The following is a 24258-nucleotide window of genomic DNA, read 5'->3' on the forward strand; positions in this document are numbered from 1 at the left end:
ACCATTTTTTGTTTTGGTCAGCTGAAGTTGTGTGAGATGTTTCTGGACAGTAAGTAGGAGAAAGGAATCCCTCATTTGCAAGTTTTGCTAGAAGAAGCCGCCATTGCGTTCTATTCAGAGAGTTGTTGCTGGCTTGGTGGGAGCTGGAGGGATTTTGAATTCCCTGCTTTATATCCCCTTGTCTCTACTTTTCTACTGTGGTGGTCCCCAGGGATTGAGGAGAAAGCTGTGTGGGTTTCCTAGCTCGCCTCTGGAGTTGTAAGGCATAATGGTCAGGTTTCCTGGAGTCCACCAGAGGTGATTCAGGGTGGGAGACCAAGGGAGATGTCTCTGCTGCCACTTGAGATCATTTCAGTGAATGGTAAAGAGGAGATGTGCCCACAAGTCGAGGAGCTGAGAGAGGGTAGAGAGGAGAAGACTGGCTGCAACAGCCTCATCAAGATCTCCTTGATGGCATACTCAGGAACCAAGGGATTTTGCAGAGCATTTTGTTTGTTATCTGGGTTTCAGTCCCTGTGCATTTATTCCATTTTCATCTATAAAATGATTGTATCATCAGGATATGCAATGGTAACACATAACCCCAAATTGTCAGTGGCTTAAAATAGCCAAGGTTTATTTTTTGGCTTCTTTTTGGGAGCTTGCTGGGGCTGGCAGGAAACTGCAGTTTGGTCCTCACCCAGCCTCCTGAGCTGATAGCCTCTACTGTCTGGAGCGTTGTCAGCAGCCACGGCCAGGGGAAGGGAATATGGGAAAGCCTGCAGGAGTACCGAAAGGCTTCTAGGCAAAAAAAAAAAAAAGGTATATATTTACTCATATCTCATTGGACAAAACAAGTCACGTGGCCTTATCCAGCTTCAAGGGGGAGAAGAAGTATAATTCTATCACATGCATGGATAGAGGTGAACCAGAGTCTGGGTGGATGTCCTTGCCGGCTGCCACAGGGGTACTGATGCTTCTGTGATGCACATCCGGCATGGTCCTGGTGGTGCCCCACGTACGTGAGAAAATACTGGGGGAAATGAACATTATTTGAAAAAGGATTGTTTTCATGGACTATAAAAAAGTGGGTACCTTTTTATCATTCTTTAGAAGTTTCTATAGTGTACTTAAATTTGTAACTTGAAATCTAAGAATGTGTATAACCATTAAGTAGTGATAGGAGTCATTCTTTTTTCTCTATTTGGTTGTCATGGTTATATTACCTTCTTAAATGAGGCTTTACTGGGCTACCTCCCCATAGTTGACTCTTACATGGAGTTGCAGTATACAGTTTGACCTACCCTGTGTCCTTAAGAAACAGAAAAAAGAAATCAGAGGAACAGAAAAGCTGAAATCAACTCCTGGGTTTAAAAAATACTCTTGAAAACTCAGGGTAGTGAGAGGCATGGGTCAGTAACAATATGGAGTGTGATATTTGAACTGGGCTTTGCTTTAACAGGCCAGTCCTGCTTGTGTGGGAGGCCGCCAGGGCAGGAAGGCACTGATTGCTCATGGAATGCCTTTGTCTGTCCTGGTGCCACCCACCTATCTTCCACTTCTGCACGAAAGTGCCCCATTCCTGGGCTTGGCCTTGTGTAGCTTAGTGGGAGCTGTTTAACAAGGATGTTTTGTTGAGTTCTTCTGGCTCCTGCAGGTGATAGCTTGTTTTGCCGTGTGCCGTTGCCCTTGTGGGAGTTGCTCCACATTTCCCCACAACGCAGCTTAGAAATGCTCGAGGGTTTGTTTTTCACTAAGCTTGGAGAGCAGCGCTTCCACATATCTTGGACTGGGGCATAAGGAATGTGCACAAAATGAGTGAAGCGTGGTTGACCAGATGCCTCAAGGAGATGTTGCTCTATAATGTCAACTATGAGTTCTGTCTTCTCAGTCATTCATTCATCTGGAGGCTAGGAGCTTTGATGATGAATTCCCAGATTCCCTTTTCACTGAGAAAAGAATCTGTAGGCTACCATCCTGCCATTGCTTCCTCCTCAAACCTTTCCACTTATTTCCCTTTCTTATTCACCAGCAGAGAAATCTGCTCGGAAGCTGCGACCACACTCTACTTCAAGAAAGACGTCACAGGGACGCTCCTATGGCACCCAGCATGGCGTCTTAGACAGTTTAGAAAATCAAGACATATCTATTACTTTTGAGGAAGTATTAAATTATAGAGGCTTTCCACCATTTTGAAAAAAACATGGAAAAATATAGGAGTGTAACCCGGATATCTTTGCCTTCAGCTGAGAAATTTTTTCCTCAAAGATGTTCTTGTTTCTACTCCCAAAGGAACCTCTGAGTTCCAAATAGACATTAGGAATCTTTTCTCTCCTTTAAGCTACGCATTCTGGTCTGACTGAATCATTGGGCTTCCTGCTGTGTCTTGTTTGTACTCATACCCTCGGGGCGGACTTTGCAGTTAGACACGGGGTGGTGGGGGAGGAGATGGTATGACACCAGCTGCTCTTGTTATCTGGGCACCAGCCATCTGGTCTCCCCACAGACTGGGCAGCCCCATGGGAGCTCACCTCTCAGGTCGCTCCTGACCGTCAATAGGGATACCACAGTGGGCTTAGTGGTTATCAGTTGATCCTCTGCCTTTTTCTTGCACATTTCAGTTTTAAGTGGATTTTGCACTTTCTTGTCCATTTTGGTGGTAGTGGTGGTGGCCTGTTGACGTGTAGAGACTGAAAGAGGAGGAGTAAGTGAGGAATTTAACAGAGTTGAGAGCTCGTGGAGTTTGTGAGGGGAAGCATTTCACAGTAGTTTACAGCCCTAGAGAACTGAATGTGGAAAACCCCAGAGCAAGGACCCGCAAGATGGCAAAGTATGAGTCATGGCATCAATGAGTTCTAGGTCAAACCAGTCATTAGTGAAGTTGCTCAGTCGTGTCCGACTCTTTGCGACACCATGGACAGTAGCCTGCACCAGGCTCCTCTGTCCATGGGATTTTCTAGGCAAGAGTACTGGAGTGGGTTGCCATTTCCTCCTCCAGGGAATCTTCCCAACCCAGGGATTGAACCCAGGTCTCCCGCATTGTAGACAGACGCTTTACCATCTGAGCCACAAGGGTTAGAGATTAGACCAGTCATTATGTCATAATTATTGTAAGATGGGGAACTGGTGACCTTCATGAGAGCATCAGATACATACACATATATGCATACTACACACATGCCAATGCAGGCATGTACATGCATGCACACACACTCACACACACAGTTTGAAGATGGGAATAAAGACCAGTCACAATCTCATAGATATTCTTCAGGAATGGAGAGACACGGTGTTCAGCTTTTAGTATGTTCCAGAGAAAGGAGAACCTTCTTCATTCACTGACAATTACAGTCTATGAGACACTGTCATGTTTTGGGACCTCCATTGTCCCTCTTAAAGTGTGATGGATCGTGGACGACGGATGGAAGGAGTATTCTTACGACTCTCAGGGCTCGGTTGTGTTTAGAAAAACATCCATAGAGATGGGATTTTCACTCGTCCTTCCTCCTGGCCTCTGGGTCCACTTACTTCCTGTGTGTTGGACCTTGAGCAGACGTTATCGGACGTTTCGGGTTGTCATTAAGAACAGGAGTTCACATCGCCGTTTCTGTGAAAGTCACCTTCTCCCTAACGTCTGCAGTGCAGGTCCCTCAACCTTGTTGCCTCCAGTCTTACTTCTGGAGCACTGAGTAGCACCCAGGCAGTTACCGCATAGTGTGGTCACAGTGATCAAGCTGTGGTTCCTAGGTGCGGCCCCTGCCATGGTTTCTGCCAACGTGTTTATCGTACTTTCCTGAGTACTTCTGTTTCAATATTGACTCGGGCTTTTGTAGCATTCTGTCTGTTTCTAAAGGCTTTGTGTCCCTGCCCAGTAGCTTCTGGTTACACCCTTTGGGAGTCTGGCAGATTTATGGAGAGCAGAGGACATTGGAGGTAGTAGGTAAGAAGTCTTACCCTTGCCCTCCTGCCACCAGCCCTGAAAGTGCAAAACTGGCAAGTACATGTGGCTCTTGGCATTATGAAAACCTTGCCAAAAATCAAATTAAAATTCCTCTGCTGAGCAGGAAATTAATCACGGCTGAACGCAGTAGACAGGGACTCCTTGTTCAGAAGTGGGACTCCTTGTTCTGTCACTGACTAGTGTTTTATTATCATGTAAATGAGATTAAATGCACAGTGACTGGTGGGGGGTTGAGGAGGAAGGAGAGAAGTGAAAGAGATGAACAGGTTCCTTAAGATTTAAACTTGAGATGCAAAAACGTTTTTATAGCATCTGCTGCTTCTTAATCCATCAACTGCTGAGCAAGGGAAGATCCTCAGCTTCCTGAAACACAGTGATTATTCATCCCATCGCCCTCCTAGGTCACCCACAGTGAGCCAGGCTGTGTGCCAGGTATGAGGGCTAAGTCATGAAAACACCCAGCCGCTGCCTTCCCGGAGTTTATAGTCTGGTAAGAAAGGATACTGTCTGCAAATAACCAGCCAGATAAGAAATGATGTCATAGAATCTAGGATTATTTGGTTGAAAAGTGGCTGAAGTGTATCCTGCCAAACTACAAAAGGAATGAATTGGTAAAAGAAAAAATGAGCAGCAGTACAGAACATGGGAAGAAATCTCTGGAATAGAGGTAGCAGGAACTGACCTACAGTCTCGCCAGGACCCTCAGTCAAGTGACTTGACTACATGCAACCTTCAATCCATTCACTCAAGATTCAGATTCCGAAGAGAAGGTTCAGTTCAGTCGCTCCATCGTATCTCACTCTTTGCAACCCCATGGACTGCAGCACACCAGGCCTCCCTGTCCATCACCAACACTCAGAGCTGGCTCAAACTCATGTCCATCGAGTTGGTGATGCCATCTAACAATCTCATCCTCTGTCATCCCTTTCTCCTCCTACCTTCAATCTTTCCCAGCATCAGGGTCTTTTCCAGTGAGTCACTTCTTCCCATCAGGTGGCCAAAGTATTGGACTTTCACCTTCAGCATCAGGCCTTCCAATGAATATTAAGGACTGACTTCCTTTAAGATGGACTGGTTTGATCTCCTTGCAGTCCAAGGGACTCTCAAGAGTCTTCTCTAACACCACAGTTCAAAAGCATCAATTCTTTGGCAGTCAGCTTTCTTTATAGTCCAACTCCCACATCCATATATGACTACTAGAAAAACCATAGCTTTGACTAGATGGACCTTTGTTGGCAAAGTAATGTCTCTGCTTTTTAATATGCTCTCTAGGTTGGTCATAACTTTTCTTTCAAAGAGCAAGTATCTTTTAATTTCATGGCTGCAGTAACCATCTGCAGTAATTTTGGAGCCCACAAAAATAAGGTCTGTCACTGTTTCCATTGTTTCCCCATCTATTTGCCATGAAGTGATGGGACCAGATGCCATGATCATCAGTTTTTGAATATTCAGTTTTAAGCCAGCTTTTTCACTCTCCTCTTTCACTTTCATCAAGAGGCTCTTTAGTTCCTCTTCACTTTCTACCCTAAGGGTGGTGTTTTCTGCTTATCTGAGGTTATTGATATTTCTGCCGGCAATCTTGATTACAGCTTGTGCCTCATCCAGCCCCGCATTTCTCATGATGTACTCTGCATATAAGTTAAATAAGCAGGGTGACAATATACAGCCTTGACTTACTCCTTTCCCAATTTGGAACCAGTCTATTGTTCGATCTCCAGTTCTAACTGTTGCTTCTTGACCTGCATACAGATTTCTCAGGAGGCAGGTAAGGTGGTCTGGGAATTCCACTTCTTGAAGGATTTTCCACAGTTTCTTGTGATCTACACAGTCAAAGGCTTTGGTGTAGTCAATAAAGCAGAAGTAGATGTTTTTTCTGGAATTCTCTTGCTTTTTCTATGATCAAACGGACGTTGGCAATTTGATCTCTGGTTCTTCTGCCTTTTCTAAATCCAGCTTGAACATCTGGAAGTTCACGGTTCATGTATTGTTGAAGCCTGGCTTAGAGAATTTTGAGCATTACTTTGCTAGCATGTGAGATGAGTGCAATTGTGTGATAGTTTGAGCATTCTTTGGTATTGCCTTTCTTAGGGATTGGAATGAAAACTGACCTTTTCCAGTCCTGTGGCCACTGCTGAGTTTTCCAAATTTGCTGGCATACTGAGTGCAGCTTCTGCCTGCTTTGCGGCTGGGGAGAAGCAGAAGACATGAATAGTGCAGCAGAGATCATGGACAATGGCAGAGGGACCTTTACCCAAAGAGCGAATGAGAGCTGTGTGCTGTGCTCAGTCACTCAGTCGTGTCTGACTCCCTGTGACCCCCATGGACTGTAGCCCGCCAGGGTCCTCTGTCCTAGGGGTTTTCCAAGCAAGAATGCCAGAGTGGGTTGCCATTTCCTCTTCCAAGGGATCTTCCCAACACAGGAATTGAACCTACATCTCATCTCCTGCATTGGCAAATGGGTTCTTTACCACTAGAGCCACCTGGAAATGTAGAGCTAAAAAGGTAGAGACTTGAGTGGCCATCAGGGACTTTGTGAAGTTCAGCTGTTGATGTGTCTTCTGGGCCAACAAGCAGGTATGTGTTTATTTGGGGCATACTCTGTGTCGAGGTTGTGATGATCCGAGGCTGTAAGACTTAGCCTCTCTTGCTATTAGGTATGTCAATTCATTGGCACTTCTGTCTTGTTCTCTTGATCCCAGTGTGAGCAGTCCCACCTCATGAGAGAGCATGAGGACGTCCAGGAGCGAACGACACTTCGGTACGAGGAACGCATCACAGAACTGCACAGCATCATCGCTGAGCTCAATAAGAAGATAGACCGTTTGCAAGGCACCACCATCAGGTAGTCAGCTCCAAGTCATGGCTGTCTCTCTGCCCCTCTGGGCAGTAATCTGGGTTTTACGCTTGAAGTCATCCCTATGAATTATGGGCTTCCCTTGTGGCTCAGCTGGTATGAGGGAGACCTGAGTTCGATTCCTGGGTTGGGAAGATTCCCCTGGAGAAGGGAAAGGCTACCCACTCCAGTATTCTGGCCTAAAGAATTTCATGGACTAGTGTAGTCCATGAGGTCACAAAGAGTCAGACACAACTGAGCAGTTTTCACACTTTCTATGAGTTACAAGAGTAACTCATTTATTTATAACTAATATTCTTACAGTTGATAAATATTTTGTCTCTACTATGTCAGCTGTGTGCTTTCCCCTCCATTATTCCGTTTTGACTTTGACCCTCATGGTGACCCTGAAAGGTAGACAGAGTAGGAGTTGTGATGTTCAGTTGACTAGTAAGAAGGTGAGTGAGATGCTTTATTGAGATGCTTTATTAACAGGTTCTGAATGCAACCCCCTCTATCTCCCTTGGGGAATTGGAGAGATTTATGAATGTTGATTTAACTAACTATTACATATGCTTCTTTGTTGTTATTCAGTCACTAAGTTGTATCTAACTCTTTGTGACCCCGTGGACTGCAGCACGCCAGGCTTCCCTGTCCTTCACTATCCCCTGGAGTTTGTTCTAACTCCGTGATTCAGTGATACCTTCGAACCATCTCGTCCTGTCGCCCCCTTCTCTTCCTGCCCTCAGTCTTCCCCATTAGCAGAGTCCTTTTCAGTAAGTTGACTCTTCACATCAGGTGGCCGAAGTATTGGAGCTTCAGCTTAAGCATCAGCTTCAGTTGATGCTAATTAATATTCAGGATTAATTTCCTTTAGGATTGACTGGTTTGATCTCCTGCTGTCCAAGGGACTCTCAAGAGTCTTCTCCAGCACCATAGTTTGAAAGTATCAATTCTTCGGTGCTCAGCCTTCTTTATGGTCCAACTCTCACATCTGTACATGACTACTAGGAAAACCATCACTTTGACAATATGGACCTTTGTCAGCAAAGTGATATCTCTGCTTTTTGATACACTGTCTAGGTTTGTCCTAGGAGCAAATCTTTTTCCAAGGAGCAAATCTTTTAATTCATGGCTGCAGTCATCATCCACAGTGCAGTGATTCTGAGGCCCAAGAAAATAGCATATGCTTCTAGATAATCTAAAATTTGTTTGAGCTCAGTTGACTTGCCAGTGTTGGCATAGTGTCATACAAACTCCTAAGGGATGGGGCAAGATTTGATCCATCACTTGATTGGTGAAAACCCTGGGGCTTAAAAATGTTAAGCAACTACTTTTAAGTTACCCTTAGCAAAGGGGATAGGTGGAGTTAGAACCCACAGCATCTCTGCCTTTATTCAGTTTTTTTTCCATAAAAGTAATTGTTGGGGTTTCTGCCTTCCTTGCTCATCAGTCAGTTGGCCCCAAAGTCTCCTGCACAAAGCTGTGTCTGCCCGTTTTTGAGAAGAGGGTTTGCTTAAAGTGACTTACTGAGCCAAGGATAAGAATTTTTATCTTCCTGCCCATGCTCAGAGAGTAGCCCTGAGGGAAACAAATGGTTGGCATCTGCTTTTATGGAGAAGAGTGCTTTGTTCTCTGACTGTTTTTACAGGCCACAATTAAGACCGTTTTAAAGGCAGCTTCTATCCCTCTAGAAGTCCTGGGTCAGAAGACATTTTAGATGTGTTTTGTTCCAACTCTGAGAGTCACAGTAATGATGGAGCTACTTGATGAGGGTACTTGGGGGCCTCTGTTTCTGGGCAAAGTTGTGGAAAAATTTGCTGTTAATTGGAGCCACACAGTACATCTCATATTCCAGTTTAGAACCTCAAGGCCTTTAAATTGTATCCTGGTCTTCAGTGATTGTAGGTTAGAAGAGCAGAGAAGAATTTCAGTCCAAAGAAATGATTATAGCAGACTTAAAGGAGGCTGACAGAGTACATTGGCAAATTCGTAATTTCCATTAAAAACATATTGCTCTTTTAAAGTCTTGAGAAGGTGAAAGCAAATGGGCTTAGTGAGTTGTGAAAAAAAAATGCATCACATGTCACCTGGAAAACTCAATTTCACGATGTTTAGATTAAATTTAATGGCCAAACTGTTTTGTATTAACATACCCTCTTATTTAAAGGAAGATTGCGTCTGTACAGATGTAACATTAAATTCTGCCTGTTTTCATTATGTAAATGAGCCAGCTCCTCCTTGAGGAGAGGACCCCCTGCATGGCTGGAAGATGAGCAGACATGTGGGCCAGGCTCTTCTTGTCCTCCGAGCTCTAGTGGCTAAGGCACCTCCCTGGCCACCGCCACTCAGGTCCAAAGATGCTATAGTTGACCCAGTACAGAGGTGCCAAATGCCTTGGACTTTTTGGTGCATCCCGGGTGGAGAGAATTGTCATGCTAATCTGGTACAATCCTGGTACCTTTGAGACTTTCTTGTCGCTTTAGTCTGGGCCTGAGTTAGGAATTTATTGGAAGAGCTGAAAAATCATTAATTAGGGAATGGTTTATGATGTATCCACATGGAACCCATACTGAATTGCATAAGAGAAAAGATGTGACAGTTTCATAGTTTAAAATATTTATCTCCAGTCACAATCAGAGAACTAGAGACCTTCTGTGACTGCCCTGGGAGACTTTCCCACCTCTTATAGCCACAGGGCTAATGTAGTCAATAATCAGACACTGCAGTTTGCTGAATTCCAACGTAAGTTGAATTCAGAGCCACAGCAGATCTCTTAGGTTAAAGATTAAGCACTGACAGGAAAAGATGAAATGGTGAGAATTTGAATGGAGACACTGGGTAGATTCAAATAAATTAAGATACCTAGAGCCTGCAAACTCCACTGAGCTTCCCCTCCTGCAGAAGCAGTCTCCCTCCCTGTCTGATCAAGTTAGTCCTTCTTTGCTTGGAGGCTCTGTAGCAGGCTGAACCCAGGTAGAGGGTACCAGATATAGTCGTACCTCACTGCTACTCCATTCTTCTTTATCTTTAGGCCCAAAAGTAGCTAAATTCAATCATGCCCCAGGGGGATAAGCAGAAAATCCAACCTTGGAAGATACAAGTAAGATTGTATTCATTTATAGTCACAGAAACTTGAGAAGAATGTGTGTAGGATTAGGACCTATGTGTCCTAGACCAGGGAAATAAGAATATAGTGTTGGGTTGATGATTATTTATTGATATCACTGTTCCTATTAGAGATTCTGGATTTAGTATGTTAGCTTCAGCAGTTTTATTAAATAAAACTAGATTCATTGGAGGATTACATTAAATAATGTTGAAATGCCTAGTGTAACATAGTCCAGAGGCCATGGCGATCAGGAATAACATCATTAAAATGGGGTTTTTGATGCCACTTCACTACTGGAGTCAGTGCAGGCATGGCTACTGTGCTTGTCAACAGGGCTACAGTAGTAATCAAATAATTCGACCCGTAGAGATTTTTGATAATGTAGAATCGATCATGGAGTCTTTAGTTTTGATATAAATGGATTCATTGGAAAAGACTCTGATGCTGGGAGGGATTGGGAGCAGGAGGAGAAGGGGACGACAGAGGATGAGATGGCTGGATGGCATCACTGACTCGATGGACATGAGTCTGAGTGAACTCTGGGAGTTGGTGATGGACAGGGAGGCCTGGCGTGCTGCGATTCATGGGGTCACAAAGAGTCGGACGTGACTGAGTGACTGAACTGAACTGAACTGATACTAAAGTTTTACTTGATCTTTGTCATTGAAAAATCTCTGGTCTGGTGAACAGGGACTTGACCTCGCACTGTACTATATGACCTCTTATCCAGTTCCCTTACCAGACCTCCTTCACAGATCCAGAACTCTTTAATGAAGATGTTTATAATCTTGTCACAAGTGGGTACAGTCCATCTTCTTTCTACCCATTTTACAGGGGAGACTGTACAGTAGGAAAAAGAGATACCCACATTCTGGGCTAATTATTCACTCTGAGCAGATGTTAGCCCCTGGGATCCAAAAATACCTGTAGTCTTCCAGTCTAAATGAAGATTGATGAAGATACATTAGTCAGCTGAGGCTGCTGTAACAAAATACTGTAGACCGGTGGCTTAGACAATAGGAATTTATTTACCACAGTTTTGGAATCTGGAAAGTCCAAAGTCAAAGTGCCAACAATTCATTTCTTCAGTGAGTGTTGTCTTCCTGTCCTCCTGAAGGCTTCCTTCTCACCATGTCCTCACATGGCAGGAAGAGAGGGAAAAGGCAAGCTCTGTTATTTCATAAGGGTACAAATCCCATCGTGAGGGATCCCATCAGATCTAATTATATCTCAAAGGTCCCATCCAGATACCATCACTTTGAAGGTTAGGACTGCAACATAGAATTGGGGTGGTAGTAACAATATGAACAATAACACATAATTCATACTAGTAGTCCATACTACATCAGGTGACAAGTGGCATCATCAATAAATCTCATAGTGGACCTAGGCTACCATTGTATCCCATCCAGGTGGTAACATTTTAAAAATCCCTGTACATGTGGTAAATGCTCCCAACTAGCAACAAGACATGGTCCTGCTTTTCTGGCTTCAGGAACCAAGAAGTGGAAATACAAGTGGCTCCTCTCATTCTTACACCTAAAAGCCCACTTAAAAAATGATTGCTTTCCCTCTTGGTAACTTTGAGCTCTGCTAGTTTTAGAAGTTTCATTCCCAAGGGAACGATGACTGGCAAACAGCAGTGATTCCATTGCTGCCACTTAGCCCTTGGGACATCTCATGTCACTGAAACAACAGGCAGTGAAGGGAGTGACTGTACTAGCGGGATCCCAACTCTCCAGGGGAATCTGGATTGTAACTGTACCATGAGGCAGGGAGGACTGTGTATGGAACTCACGGGATTCCCTAGCATACCTCCTGGATGTTGCCCAGTGATACAAGTTAGTAAATTAGAGGATTACAGTACAGGTCAGTCCACCTAGGGCCAGACCCCTAAGTGGGTCTGCGTAATTTCTTGCTTGTTTATGCATATATGCAATTTCCTTTTTACTTTCTTGTTTTCTCCCATTATATATGGTGAGTTGTTATTGGTAAAACGTAGCATGTAATAGTTGGGCTACATGATTTAGGTGAATTTGCCATTAAACTAGAAGAGGAAAGGTCACCCAGCCATGGATATAAATGGGACTTTGGGTCTCCCGTTTCGATAAGAAGGTGAGTACATTTATTAATACGATTGAACAAGGGATAGTTACAGAAGCTTGATGGTATCGTTATAGCCATTTGGAACTGTATATGTGTGAGAGGATACATTTGGTTGTCAAGGAGCCAAAGACAGTAGGTTACAGTGCATGTTGCTTGTGCCTGGTTCCGTTCCCACACCTCATCTGTAGTCCCCCCAAATCAAAGAAGACTGACCCTAGGGACTACCTCCCAAACTCCCTTAACTCTGGGATAGTTTTGGATCTGCCAGGTCTGGAAGGCAGTGAGAAGGTGGGGCCGTCATTGTGGCTTTGGTGAGCATGAAGACCCTGCGCTGACCAGCCTGAGCCTGAGCTGTGGGCAGGAGTGGGGCAGCAGCAGTCTCTCCATCACAGCTCTGATGCCAAGGCTGACAGCGCCAGCTGCCCCCCACCCTGCCTTCTTTTCTCTGGTCCTTCCAACTGCCTAAATTAAATCCTGCTTGAAACATCCAAAAGCATTTGTTTTCCTAACTGAACCCTGCCTAATGCATCCTAAGTCTCATCTGCTTGGAATAAACAGTTTGTATTTATGGCCTTCTAAAAATATTTACTCATGAATATCTTAAACAAATTGGATCATATAGCACACACTGTTTTGTAATAGGTGCTTTTTCACTTAACTCTATGTTCTGAGTGGCTTTGTTTTAATGCTCATCTGAGTTGGGGGGATTGTATAATGAGATGGATAAAATGGAAAAATATGTCAGTAGCTCACTTTGCATCTGGGGGAGGGGGCAAAAAAAAAAGATGTCTAAGCAGATTGTTTCCCAAGGAGATTATTTTCTTTTCCCAAAAGCTGCTCTCATAACATCAACCTTTCACTGCCGACTCTGAGTAGTCCATGATTTCTGCTTCATTTCCCATTTGCTTGTTAGCCCACAGCTGTCTGGCTTCTGACCCCAGTGGTTTGCCAAATTCCTTTTGCTATGAACTGAACTGTGCTACGCCTCGCCTCCAGTTCGTGTGATGAAACCCTCTATGTGACAGTGTTTGGAGATGGAATGTAGTTGAGTCAAGGTCACGAAGTTGCGGTCACGTGACAGGATTACTGACCCCAGAGAGCTCACTTGCTCTCCTGCTCTTTCCCTGCCATGTGAGGGTGCACGGAGAAGGCAGCCATCTGCAGGCCAGGAAGAGAGCCCTCACCGGGACCCAGCCGTGCCGGCACCTTGATTTTGGACCACCAGCCAAAGTCTGCTGCTGCTGCTGCTGCTGCTGCTAAGTCGCGTCAGTCGTGTCCAACTCTGTGCGACCCCATAGATGGCAGCCCACCAGGCTCCGCCATCCCCGGGATTCTCCAGGCAAGAACACTGGAATGGGTTGCCATTTCCTTCTCCAACCCAACTGAAGTCTAAAACTATGAAAAAATAGATTTCTGTCATTTAAGCTTGTCTATGGTACTTTGTTACAGCAGCATAAGCTAAGAGACTTTTTTGAAAATCACCAGTGATTTCTTAACTGAAAAATTTGGTGAGTTTTTTCTTGTTACTGGCCCTTTTCCTAAATTTAACCCTAAATCCTGCTTCCCTTCTCGAACCTCCCTAACCCTGCAGGTCCTAGATCTTCTCTTTCCCTAAGAGCCATCCTCAGCTTTGGCCCTTACCCTGGGCTCTCCCCCATCCTTTTCACCAGGATGGCTGCACCCCTAAAGCACTGACCCCTCCTGTTTATATCACTCACACATTGGCATTTAACCCTTGTGCTTCTTCGTCTGCAGAGTGCCCCTCCTCTGGTGACTGAGCGAGTATCCAGAGCCTCTGTGTGCTCACATAGTCCAGTCTCTCAAATCTCGTGCCCATACGGTGTGCCTGGCCCTTCCCCTGGTCTTTAGGCCCACGCTTTGGCCTGTGTGGTGCAGCTGTCTGTCCCACTTCATGTTGCTGCATCTCAAACAGTGTAACCAAAACCTCTTTGTCTCCCAGCAAAACTTGTTGTTCTGATTAGCTTGTGGCCTAAAGAATAAAATATGAAATAAAAATAAAACCTAGAAAGATAAGGTGGGTTTTTCTCTCTCCATATCTTCTTATATGGTGTACATTCCACCCTTGTTCATTATTTGAAGTGTTTGAATACGGATCCTTTATCAGATCTTGTTAAAACTGGTACTCATGGCTGACAAGGGTGAATTATTATACACATAGGAGAGCGTTTCAGAGTCCCGTTTGTTCAGTTAGTCATCGTAAGTTTCCTAGATGAGTCTGAACTTCCTCTGTGCTGCATGGGAAAACAAGAGGTATTTACTCATCACTTATTCACTGCTATAGATCCTCTAAGAGAACTGAAAAGAATACCTTGTATCTAAAACATCTTTGTTCTTTAAAGAAATGATGGCTGTTTCAGGGCAATTCTGCCTTTAAATGCAGAGACCAAGTGTGTTCCTAAAGGAAAACCAAAAACAAAGTCAGGTAGGCTCAGTGGGCTGGCCACCGTTGACTGACAGCTCCCAAGGCATGTCCATTTGGATCTTGTTCACCAGTTACTCCAATCCAGTGACAAGGCATGAATGTGCACCCCAAAATAAGATAGGTATAGGGATTGCTTCTGAAGTAACATTTTTATCAAATGCTGCTGATTCCACAGGACTTTAGCTTGAGGTCTGGAAAGCATGGTAAGAGTTAAACTTTCATTGACTTTTATCATCATTGAAATGATCAATTAGATCATTTCACCTCTAGCTAATAATGAGAAAGAATCTTAAAAAAAATCTTTTCCTTAAGCCATCATATTATTGTTCTGTTTGTAGTAAATTTAGGAATTAGGCTGTATTGCTAACTGGTTGGATAATCTTAGGTAAGTCGCTTAGCCTCTAGGAGTGTCCGTGGTCTTATTTGTAAAACAAAGGTATTGATCCTGGCTTAAGTGATCACCAGGATCCCTGCCAGTCTGCCACTCTGTGACTTTTCTGCCTCTGCTAGTTAAGCAGGTGTGTATACAGCCTAACTGGAGAAGGCAATGGCAACCCACTCCAGTATTCTTGCCTGGAGAATCCCAGGGACAGAGGAGCCTAGTGGGCTGCCGTCTATGGGGTCGCACAGAGTCGGACACGACTGATGCGCCGCCGCCGCAGCAGCAGCAGCAGCAGCAGCAGCATACAGCCTAATGCATGCCTCAGGAGTGTTTTGTTGTTGCTGCTGCTGCTGTTATTGAGCTAGTAGCAAGCTTTAATCACTGCAACTCTAAACTGAGTGACTTGGAATCACTTCACAAATGCTTCTAAGTAAATGAAATAATGTACCATTAGAATCCTGAGATGACCCTCTATGTGCCAAAAAAAAAAAAAAAACACCTGGTAACTTTCTAATTCCATAATTATGAAAAAGCAGAGACATCACTTTGCCAACCAAGCTATGGTTTTCCAATAGTCATGTGTGGATATGAGAGTTGGACCATAAAGAAAACTGAGAGCCAAAGAATTGATGCTTTCAATTTGTGGTGTTGGAGAAAACTTTTGAGAGGCACTTGGACAGCAAGGAGATCAAGCCAGTCAATCCTAAAGGAAATCAGCCCTGAATATTTATCAGAAGAACTGATGCTGAAGCTACAATACTTTGGCCACCTGATACAAAGAGCCAACTCATTGGAAAAGACCCTTATGCTGAGGAAAATTGAGGGCAGGAGGAGAAGGGGGCAACAGAGGATGAGATGGTTGGATCGCATCACCGACTCAATGGACATGAGCTTGAGTAAACTCCGGGAGATAGTGGAGAACAGGGAAGCCTGGCGTGCTGCAATCCATGGGGTTGCAAAGAGTCAGACACCACCGATTGACTGAAGAACAACAGTTAAGAAACTACCACAATAGCATAGAATTAGCAATATTTATCAGTTTATCAAAGCTTTTGTTTTTTTAACTTAATTTGACTACTACTTGGACCTTTTCATATTTTCTTCCTTTTTATCTTCAGCATTGGCAGTTAGTGTTCTGCAGATCAGGCATCTTTTTCCCCAAAGAAATAAGATAAATCACTTACCAAGAGTTAGTGTCTACACCATGAAAGGAAGCAAACAGTGAAGTCACTTTGAGATGCTGATGCTGTGTGTCATTCACACCTTGACCAGTTAGGTGAGCCTGCTGCTCAGAGGAACCTTGAAAAAACTCCTCAAATTCTTGTCCTTGTAAAACTGCCATAGACCTGCAGGGTTTTTGTTGGTTTTTTTTTTTTTTTTTTAACTTTTTGTTCCCATTGCTCTGGATGGACCAATGCTTCTGACTAAAACAATAGAGAGAGCCCCCAGCATCCTTCTCCTCCATATGTTGAAGTCCCAAATTGTCCGGCAGCTTACAGAGTGCTTGGAGCGCACTGGTTTTTGTCATTTCCCAGTTCCTGCCGGTAAGGATGTTGAGAGGGCAAAGATAGATGGCTCCATGGTTTTTTACCAAAGTCAGTAAGAGAAATAGGGCTATACGAACTTTCTTATATTTAGGTTTAACCTTTCAGTGCCTCATTTTGGGGGCACAAGACTGCACACAATCTCCTTACAAGGTTGATTTCTACCTCTGTTTCCTCTGTTTGCTCACGTAGTGTTGTACTGTAACCTTCCTTATGATACCCTAAGGGGGATCCTTCACCAGGGGTGATATGTGCTCACCTCAGCCCCTCCCTGTGGGGTCGAGAACACAGACCGTCTATACTTCCCTGCTGCCTGTTTGATCTGTTTCCATAAAAGATCTCACAACACTTACTCCTTCCCCTGAATTCCTTGACTTCACACATTATTTTACATTTATTTCCACCATTTGACCCTGATTGTTTGCCTTCTTCAATACAATAAGTTTTGCTTCTGGCCAATATTGCCCACTCAGCAAGTGGCCTGAGTGTTCCTCCAGCCTCAGGGTTCCATCCTGCACCCTGATTTGGCTTCAGCTATCCGTCTCCTCTGTCCCAAGCTCCACACACCCAAGTTCACATCCACGGGCTCCCCTGAGGCTCTGCATGTGCCCATGCACCCTCATGACCTATCTAAAATGGCTCACCTTCAGACTCTTCTGTAGTACTGCTTCATCCTGGAAGTCCTCCCTGGTCACTGCCCACCTGCAGCCCCAGAGCTGCAGTCCACCCAGAGCATCCTCCTTAGGGTAGAATTAGTTGTGAACATGTGTGTGTGTGCTACGTCGCTTTCACCGCCAGATCCCTCTGTCCGTGAGATTCTCCAGGCAAGAACACTGGAGTGGGTGCTGTGCCCTTCTCTGTGCTCTCTCTCCCTGGCCCAGGGATCAGACCTGCATCTCTTACGTCTCTGCATTGGCAGGCGGGTTCTTACCACTAGAGCCACATGAGAAGCCCAGTTGTGAACATAAAATTTGACTCCCGAAAGAGCAGCATCAACTTGGTTTTCGCTTTCCTGTCCTTGTCTTGATGCTCAAATACCTTGAAAGAGCATTCTTGGCTTGCATTTCATGACACTGAAAGTCTCTGCCTTAAGGTGACATTTCTCGTGTGGTATCATTCTTCAGTATGTGGTCTCACCTTAGTAAGGAATGTTCCCTTCCTTACTGAATGCTTCCTTCTCCCACCCCTTCCGTTTTCACTTCTTTATAAAACCCATCCTAATAAAGTAAATTTTTTTACAAAGCAGGAGATTTGGCAGGCACTAGATGTTTGGGACCTGCCAAGCCAAGACAGTTGAAGGTGGCTATAAAAGATTTTGCAAATACCATTTACACCAGAGGTACAGCAGCAGCTTTTTTGGCTGAAAAACAGTCTCAGCCAAGCTGAAGCTGATTACATTGGCCATGCAACAAAGGTAATTTATTCATTATACCCAAAATCTCCCATTAACTAAAATCAGGATTTCAATTGCTGATTGAAAGGAAGCTGATGGATCAGAGCACAATTACCCTCTAGACCAAAAAGGTGGTGACGCTTAAGAGTTCTTTCTAATTGTTTTTCTTTCCTAAGCCTAATTACTGTTGGCTGTGCAAATATCTAATAATTAACTTATTCATATAACATTAACCTATATTTTTTTCCCATAACCACTCCCATTCTAATTCACATTCTGCATGCCTGCTGGTTTTATATCTGTTTAAAGTCTTCCTAGATTTCTGTGTGGCTTTTATCAGAAATACTTTATAAAGCAAGGGCTCAGCTGAATTCTTTCCCTGAGAGGACGGGTGTTCATTTCTTGAGAAAACCAAGAACTCTGGAGAGTTCTTCCCATTTCTCTGGTATGGATGTGTCTCCTGAGCTTCAGATGGCATTTGCCTCTTCCCCAAGTCTCACCGATCACCACTCACCATCTTGGCCCACCCAAAACTGTGGACTTTCTGCCCTTACCCTCCGGTTGTCAGCAACTTAATGTGAATGCCAGGGTAAGAGAATTTCTTCCTTTCTTCACAGACACCCTCCCCCTGGGGCTGAGAAGACACCTTCGGACTTTACTCATAATTAAACCCCCTGAAAATTTTCTTTTCTGGCTCACTTGCAAAATACATCAAAGAAGATTAATTTTTGCTCTCTACTTGTCTGTATCATGTGTGTGTGTAGTGATGGCGGTGGCGTGGGAAGGAGGTCTGTGTGCACTTTGAAATACATACTGCAATTGTAACTTTTCTTAGCTTGCCCATGACTAATTCAGAGCCCAAAGGTTACAAGGGATCCATGAGGGGCTGAGAAGGGAGTGGGTGTGTTTGTGCAGATGAAACACGGATGAATTTCAAAGTTATCTTCCTACTAGCAAAGGCAGAGTGAAGGAAACAGACCATTGAGTGCTGCTCACTCACTCACTGATCTTCCCCCTCACCCCATTCTCCTTTCCTGTCCCCTAACTCCACTTCTTTTAGAGAAACTAAGTGTGGTTTTTCTCAGACACGCTGACCCCTACACCTCTCAGAGCACTGGTTTCGATCTGCACAGACAGGATGCTGGTTTTCCAGTCTCTGTAACCTCAGCAGCCCTTCTGTTCTCTTCCCAGAAGGAAGCACAGCGTGGGGCTCTGGTGGTGATGCTCTGAGTCACTCCTTTTCACTAGGCCCTTGATGGTCCTGCTCACTGTAGCCTCAGTGCTAGGAACCTCAGTTCTTCTTTGCCTTGGAATTTGAGGAGGTGAAGAAGCCTACTTTCTTTAGGAAATGTTTGAAGGGGGGAGTTTTCTGGTAGGCTGATACACGAGTCTTGTCGGGTGTGTGGGTTTGGATATGGAAACTTTCAGCGTCAAACAAGGCCCATCTAGTTATCCTGAAAGGAATCCTGGTCCATGGGGCCTCGAGAGGAGAGCTGTCTGTTTGTGTTCTGAGTGTCTTTATCTTGTTATTAAAGGACATTCTCTGGGGATGTGTCTTGTGTGTCTGTCAGTGGAGTCTGAATTCCCTTTTGTTCTCAGGGAGGAAGATGAGTACTCGGAATTGCGATCAGAGCTCAGCCAGAGTCAACATGAGGCCAACGAGGACTCTCACAGCGTGGATCAGGACCAGACCTCTGTGTCTGTCCCTGAAAACCAGTCCACCATGGTCACTGCAGACATGGGTAAGTCTGCCTGCTGTTGCCGCAACGCCAGGGCTCGGTTTCTGGATTATAATCAAAACTTTAGAAGCATGAGACAGCCTGGATCGAGATTTAGCGAGTCAAGCAGCTTGTTGAGTAGATGAAGGCAGGTGAAGGCTCATTCATTTCAGTTCTCTACATATTCCTTTGTTGGTCACAGTGGAACCAAAGAGCTGCATTCCCTTTCTGCCTTGATGTGCCTTTCTGCCTGTTGTGATTCAAACGTGTCACCTTCTACGTGAAAAGTCAGGAAGTAGGGAACCAGGTAAAAAGGTGATTGCACTGTTCCAAGTTCAGTATAACTGAGCTGTGATGGCAAGAATGGAAAGGATGGGCTGGGGAGTGACTCACTGAAGGGGAGGAGGCAATAGGTTCAGCAACTCTGGGGTAAGCAGGGATCCAAAATGACTCTTCAAAATGTTCATCCTGAGTGACTCAGAATGATTGTATTCCTTACTAAGGAAGTTTGGTTGAGAAATGATTTGGGAAATAAATACATTGTGTTTGAGGTTGTGAAGAAATGTCTGTGTGGAAATACCTGGTAACAGCATGTTGGTATGGTGTGTTTTAAACTACAGGTTTATGACCCTTCCAAGTAAGTCTTGAAATTACATAAAAAATCAAAATGTTTTTAAAATGAAATCAAATAGGAAAAAAAACCAGAATGATATTATTGTTGTTTCATGACACATATATTTTGGATATGTATATGTCGTTAAGTTGCCAAGGGAAATGTTCCAACCATGGGTTGCAATTGAAGTGTTGTAAAACCTCTGGCCTACTTGAAGATGCTCAACTAGATCTCTGGAGAGATTGGGGTTGCGGATAAAGGCTTTGAAGTTACGAGGTAAAGAGCTCCCTATGGTTGAAAGGATGTGAAGTCCAAATGGGGAGAGGCACCATATCTTAGGAAATGTTCACATATAAGGGGGTGATGGGAAAGGAACAAGGAGAAGGAAGAGAAAGTATAGTACAGTTTACATTAGAACTTAAGTTTCCATTGGGGAGAGAGTGACTTTAATAAATATTAAACATTTATGCTTAATTATAAACCTATATAATAAGCAGGGCTTCCCTATATAAACTTATAATATAACCAGGGCTTAACCTGGTTATAACCCTGGTATATTATAACCCTGGTAGCTCAGCTAACCCACCTGCAACGCAGGAGACCCTGGTTCGATTCCTGGGTCAGGAAGATCTTCGGGAGAAGGGATAGGCTACCCACTCCAGTATTCTTGGGCTTCTCTGGTGGCTCAGCTGCTATAGAATCCACCTGCAATGTGGGAGACCTGGGTTCAGTCCCTCAGTTGGGAAAATCCCCTGGAGAAGGGAAAGGCTACCCACTCCAGTATTCTGGCCTGGAGAATTCCATGGACTACAGTCCATGGGGTCGCAGAGTCGGACACAACCGAATGACTTTCACAACCTGCATAAACCTATATACATGCTATAACATCAAGTACCATGGCAGTGTGTCAAAAGATTTCAATTTAAGATTTCCAGGAAAGCTTCCTCTCAGAAGTGACATCTGAGCGGAGATGTGGAGGATAACTAGGAATTGAGTGCATGAGAGAGGAAGTGACACGCAGGGGAGAGGGGATGATGCATTCAAGGCGGTGAATAAGATCATCCTTTATGAAGGGCGCAGAGGCGTGAGACAGAGGCTGGGAGAGGCAGGCCGGAGCCAGGCCGTGCAAGATCTCATAGACAGCACTAGGGAGTCTGACCATTATTCAGAGACCCAGGAGAAACTGCTGAATGATTTTAACAGCTGTGGATGGGAGGGATGAGACGATCAGATGGCATTTTGAATCAATCACTCTGTAGTGAAGAGAAAAAATCAGTGGATCAAGAGTGAATGGGGGAGGCCAGCCTGGAAACCATTGCCGAAGTCAAGATGGGCAAAACGGTTGCCAGAACTAAAGGTGGTGGCCGTTGAGACATGGAAAAGCATATGAGGACAGAAAATTGGCAAGATCTTCCAAGGAATCCATCACAGGGTGAAGAAGGAGGGAGGCATGCGTGGGTGTCCCGTAAGTGTCTGGTTTGCCCAGTGGATGGGTGGCAGGGCCAATCAGCTATATGGGAGCAAAGGAAAAAAGACTCAGTGGTTTTGCTCTGAATTTAGTTTTGTTGGGGAGGGCCATGGGTTGGGTGGAGAGGAGGGTGTGTGTTTTGTCTGGGCAGAAGTTTCAGGTGTCTGGAGCTATCTGGGTGGAGATGTTGGGAAGGCAGTAGGCACACATAAACTACAACAGGTCTGGCTGAAGAAAGCAGCCGGGAGACATCAGGCTGTTTGCAGATAGTTACGGAAGCAGTGGAAGTCGATGTGAAGAACACGGAGTGTAGAGAACTAGAGGCTAGGTGTAGGGGGGCTGCCAGCCGAGGAGGAGACGCAGGAGCAGGGATGAACCTCTTAGCGGCTCAGTCTTGGCTCAAACACGCCTCCCCAAAGCACCTCGCAAGCACCCGTCTGTGCACGTCCCCGCGCCGCCTCTCACCGCCTCACTGGTCTCCTTACATCACACTGAAAGTTTAAATGATGTGTTTGTACTTCTTTGCTTGACTGACACTCCCACTAAACCACACTGAGCAAAAGCTTGTTTATTTTCTCTACTCGTGGCTCTCCAGAGCCCACCACAGGGCCTGGCACAGAGTGCAGTGTGGGTTCAGAGATACGTGTTTGAATGAAGGGGTGGTGCAGTCAACCAGTCCATCAACCAGGCGGTCAGCCGAAGCCGTAAGAAGGAAATGCGGAGAGCCATGCCCACCAGGCAGTGGGGGGAGAAGGCTCTCATGAGGAAGGAGGGTCCCCAGCGTGGTTGGCTGCTAAGGCCACATAAGATGGGTTTAGGTACATCAACGTCCCTGAGTGCTGGGTACTGATACCAGCTTTAGCCAGATGGAAATGGGGTGAGGAGAGGGCTTGCCTTGCGGGCCTGGGGCTTGGCTTTAGGCTGAAGCTGCTTCCCTAACACTAAGCTGAACCCAGACCGCGGGCCTGCCGTTACAGCACACACATACCCTGGCGACCAGCCCACATCCTCTGGGCTCCGTTATATCAGCATCATAATCTTGAACCCTGGTGGCCTCGACCTTCTGGACTCAGGCTTCCAGCCTCAGGCGGTCAGACGTGTGCAGGCAGCCGAGAAGTTTCCGTTACTGCCCAGGCGCATTCCTGCACCCACCCCTCCATTCAGTTCTCTGAAGCTGTTTTTCATGAAATTAAGCAAGTGACCCACACTCCAACAAAATTTCTTAATCAAAGAAACTCGGGGAGTTGGGGGGCAAACCCCCTCCAGTGGATGCGGAGGGTAGTGGAGTGCATCTTCACCACGGGCATCCCAGGGCTCCCGTTGGGGGGAATCCCCTGTATCCGGGTGCCCCCACGGAAGCCAGTGTCCGCCCGTCTGCACCAGGAGCAGGCTTTGTTTTCCCAAATCATGTATTTTCGTCCTTTCCCTCAGTAAAAATGCATGTTCATTACAACTGGTGGTAGTTTCATTCCCGACAAGCCTGGGCTCCTGCAGGGAAGGGACCCTTGTCTGCCTGGGGCCTTGTGTGTTCTCTGCCCGCAGTAAGAGCCGTCAGTCATTCATGTAGCCGCTCGCTGAATGCCATGCTAGGGACGGGCATGTGAGACCCAGAACCTGCCCTCAGATCACTGTGCTCACAGGCTCACACCCTTCATCCCCAGAGTAACATCCCCACTTCTGACTCTGACCTGCAGGCCCCCGGAGCCTGGAGAGCCCCCACCTCAAGCCTTGGCCTTCCTGACTCTTCCTGCTTCCTTCCCGCTCTGGCCACACCGGCCTTCCCTGCTATCCCTCAGACCTGACCAGCTTCTCTGACCTCAGGGTCCCTGCATCCACTGATGCCCATCGTCCTTTCTCTCACAGTCAGTCTGCTCTCCCCTCGTCACAGCCTCCCCCGGCCCCTCGTGGGGTCCTGGACTGTCCCTCACGTGCACGTGCTTGGCCTCCGCTCTGCACATGTCCCTCCCTTCTCTCCCCACTTCATCGCACTTAGCCCTCCGTGATGCCACCTCCCGTGTGTCCGTCCCGTCTCGCCCGCCTCACCCCGCTTCATCGCACTTAGCCCTCCGTGATGCCACCTCCCGTGTGTCAGTCCCGTTTCGCCCGCCTCACCCCGCTTCATCGCACTTAGCCCTCTGTGACACCACCTCCCGTTTGTCTTTACTTCCTTTACTTCCGGTCTTGGTCAGTCCTTGTGCTGGAATGCCAGCTCCACGTGGGCTTTGACTCTTCGACACAGCCGTGCCCACTCACAGGAGGCTTGCAGAGAGGTGAGTGACGGGGAGCCTCTTGGAGCTTGTGGTTGTTTGGAGGATGCAAAGGGAACACGGAATGCCTGCCAGTGGAGCACACCAGAAGGTGGACGGGGGCCACAGCCTGTGGTGGGAGTGTCAGAATGTGCCAGAAGTCACATCTAGGCTGACAGCTGAGGGATGAGTGGGAACAAGCGGCCACAGAGGGGGCAGGAGGAGAGTGCCATGGGCACAGCCGCCCCCACCAGGACCCCACGGAGGTCAGGCCTGAGGACAGCAGGAGGAGCAGCTCACAAAAGCCCAGCAGAGCACAGCCCTTGCACATCCATCGGAACTGGGCGGCTGCCTCTTCTTACTCCCGTGCCATTTTCCAATTCAATTGCTTCAGCAGAGAAAAAAGCTTCCATTTATAAACACCTTTATAGGAAATCATTAAAACACATCCATTTCATTA

The 24258-nt window shown here is 45.8% G+C and overlaps 1 protein-coding gene across 4 annotated transcripts in view; it reads left to right on the top strand.

Moving 5' to 3' along the window:
- Positions 1 to 24258, top strand: part of MCC (MCC regulator of WNT signaling pathway) — a 526282-nt gene that overhangs the window by 410935 nt on the left and 91089 nt on the right. For all 4 annotated transcript variants that reach the window (XM_070796812.1, XM_070796814.1, XM_070796813.1 and 1 more), the window contains 2 exons: positions 6640 to 6782; positions 19353 to 19495. In XM_070796812.1, coding sequence (XP_070652913.1) covers positions 6640 to 6782; positions 19353 to 19495 — 286 coding nt within the window. The remainder of the gene's footprint in view (positions 1 to 6639; positions 6783 to 19352; positions 19496 to 24258) is intronic.

This window comes from Bos indicus, chromosome 10 (assembly GCF_029378745.1).
Source record: "Bos indicus isolate NIAB-ARS_2022 breed Sahiwal x Tharparkar chromosome 10, NIAB-ARS_B.indTharparkar_mat_pri_1.0, whole genome shotgun sequence".
In the NCBI taxonomy this organism is placed as follows: domain Eukaryota; kingdom Metazoa; phylum Chordata; class Mammalia; order Artiodactyla; family Bovidae; genus Bos; species Bos indicus.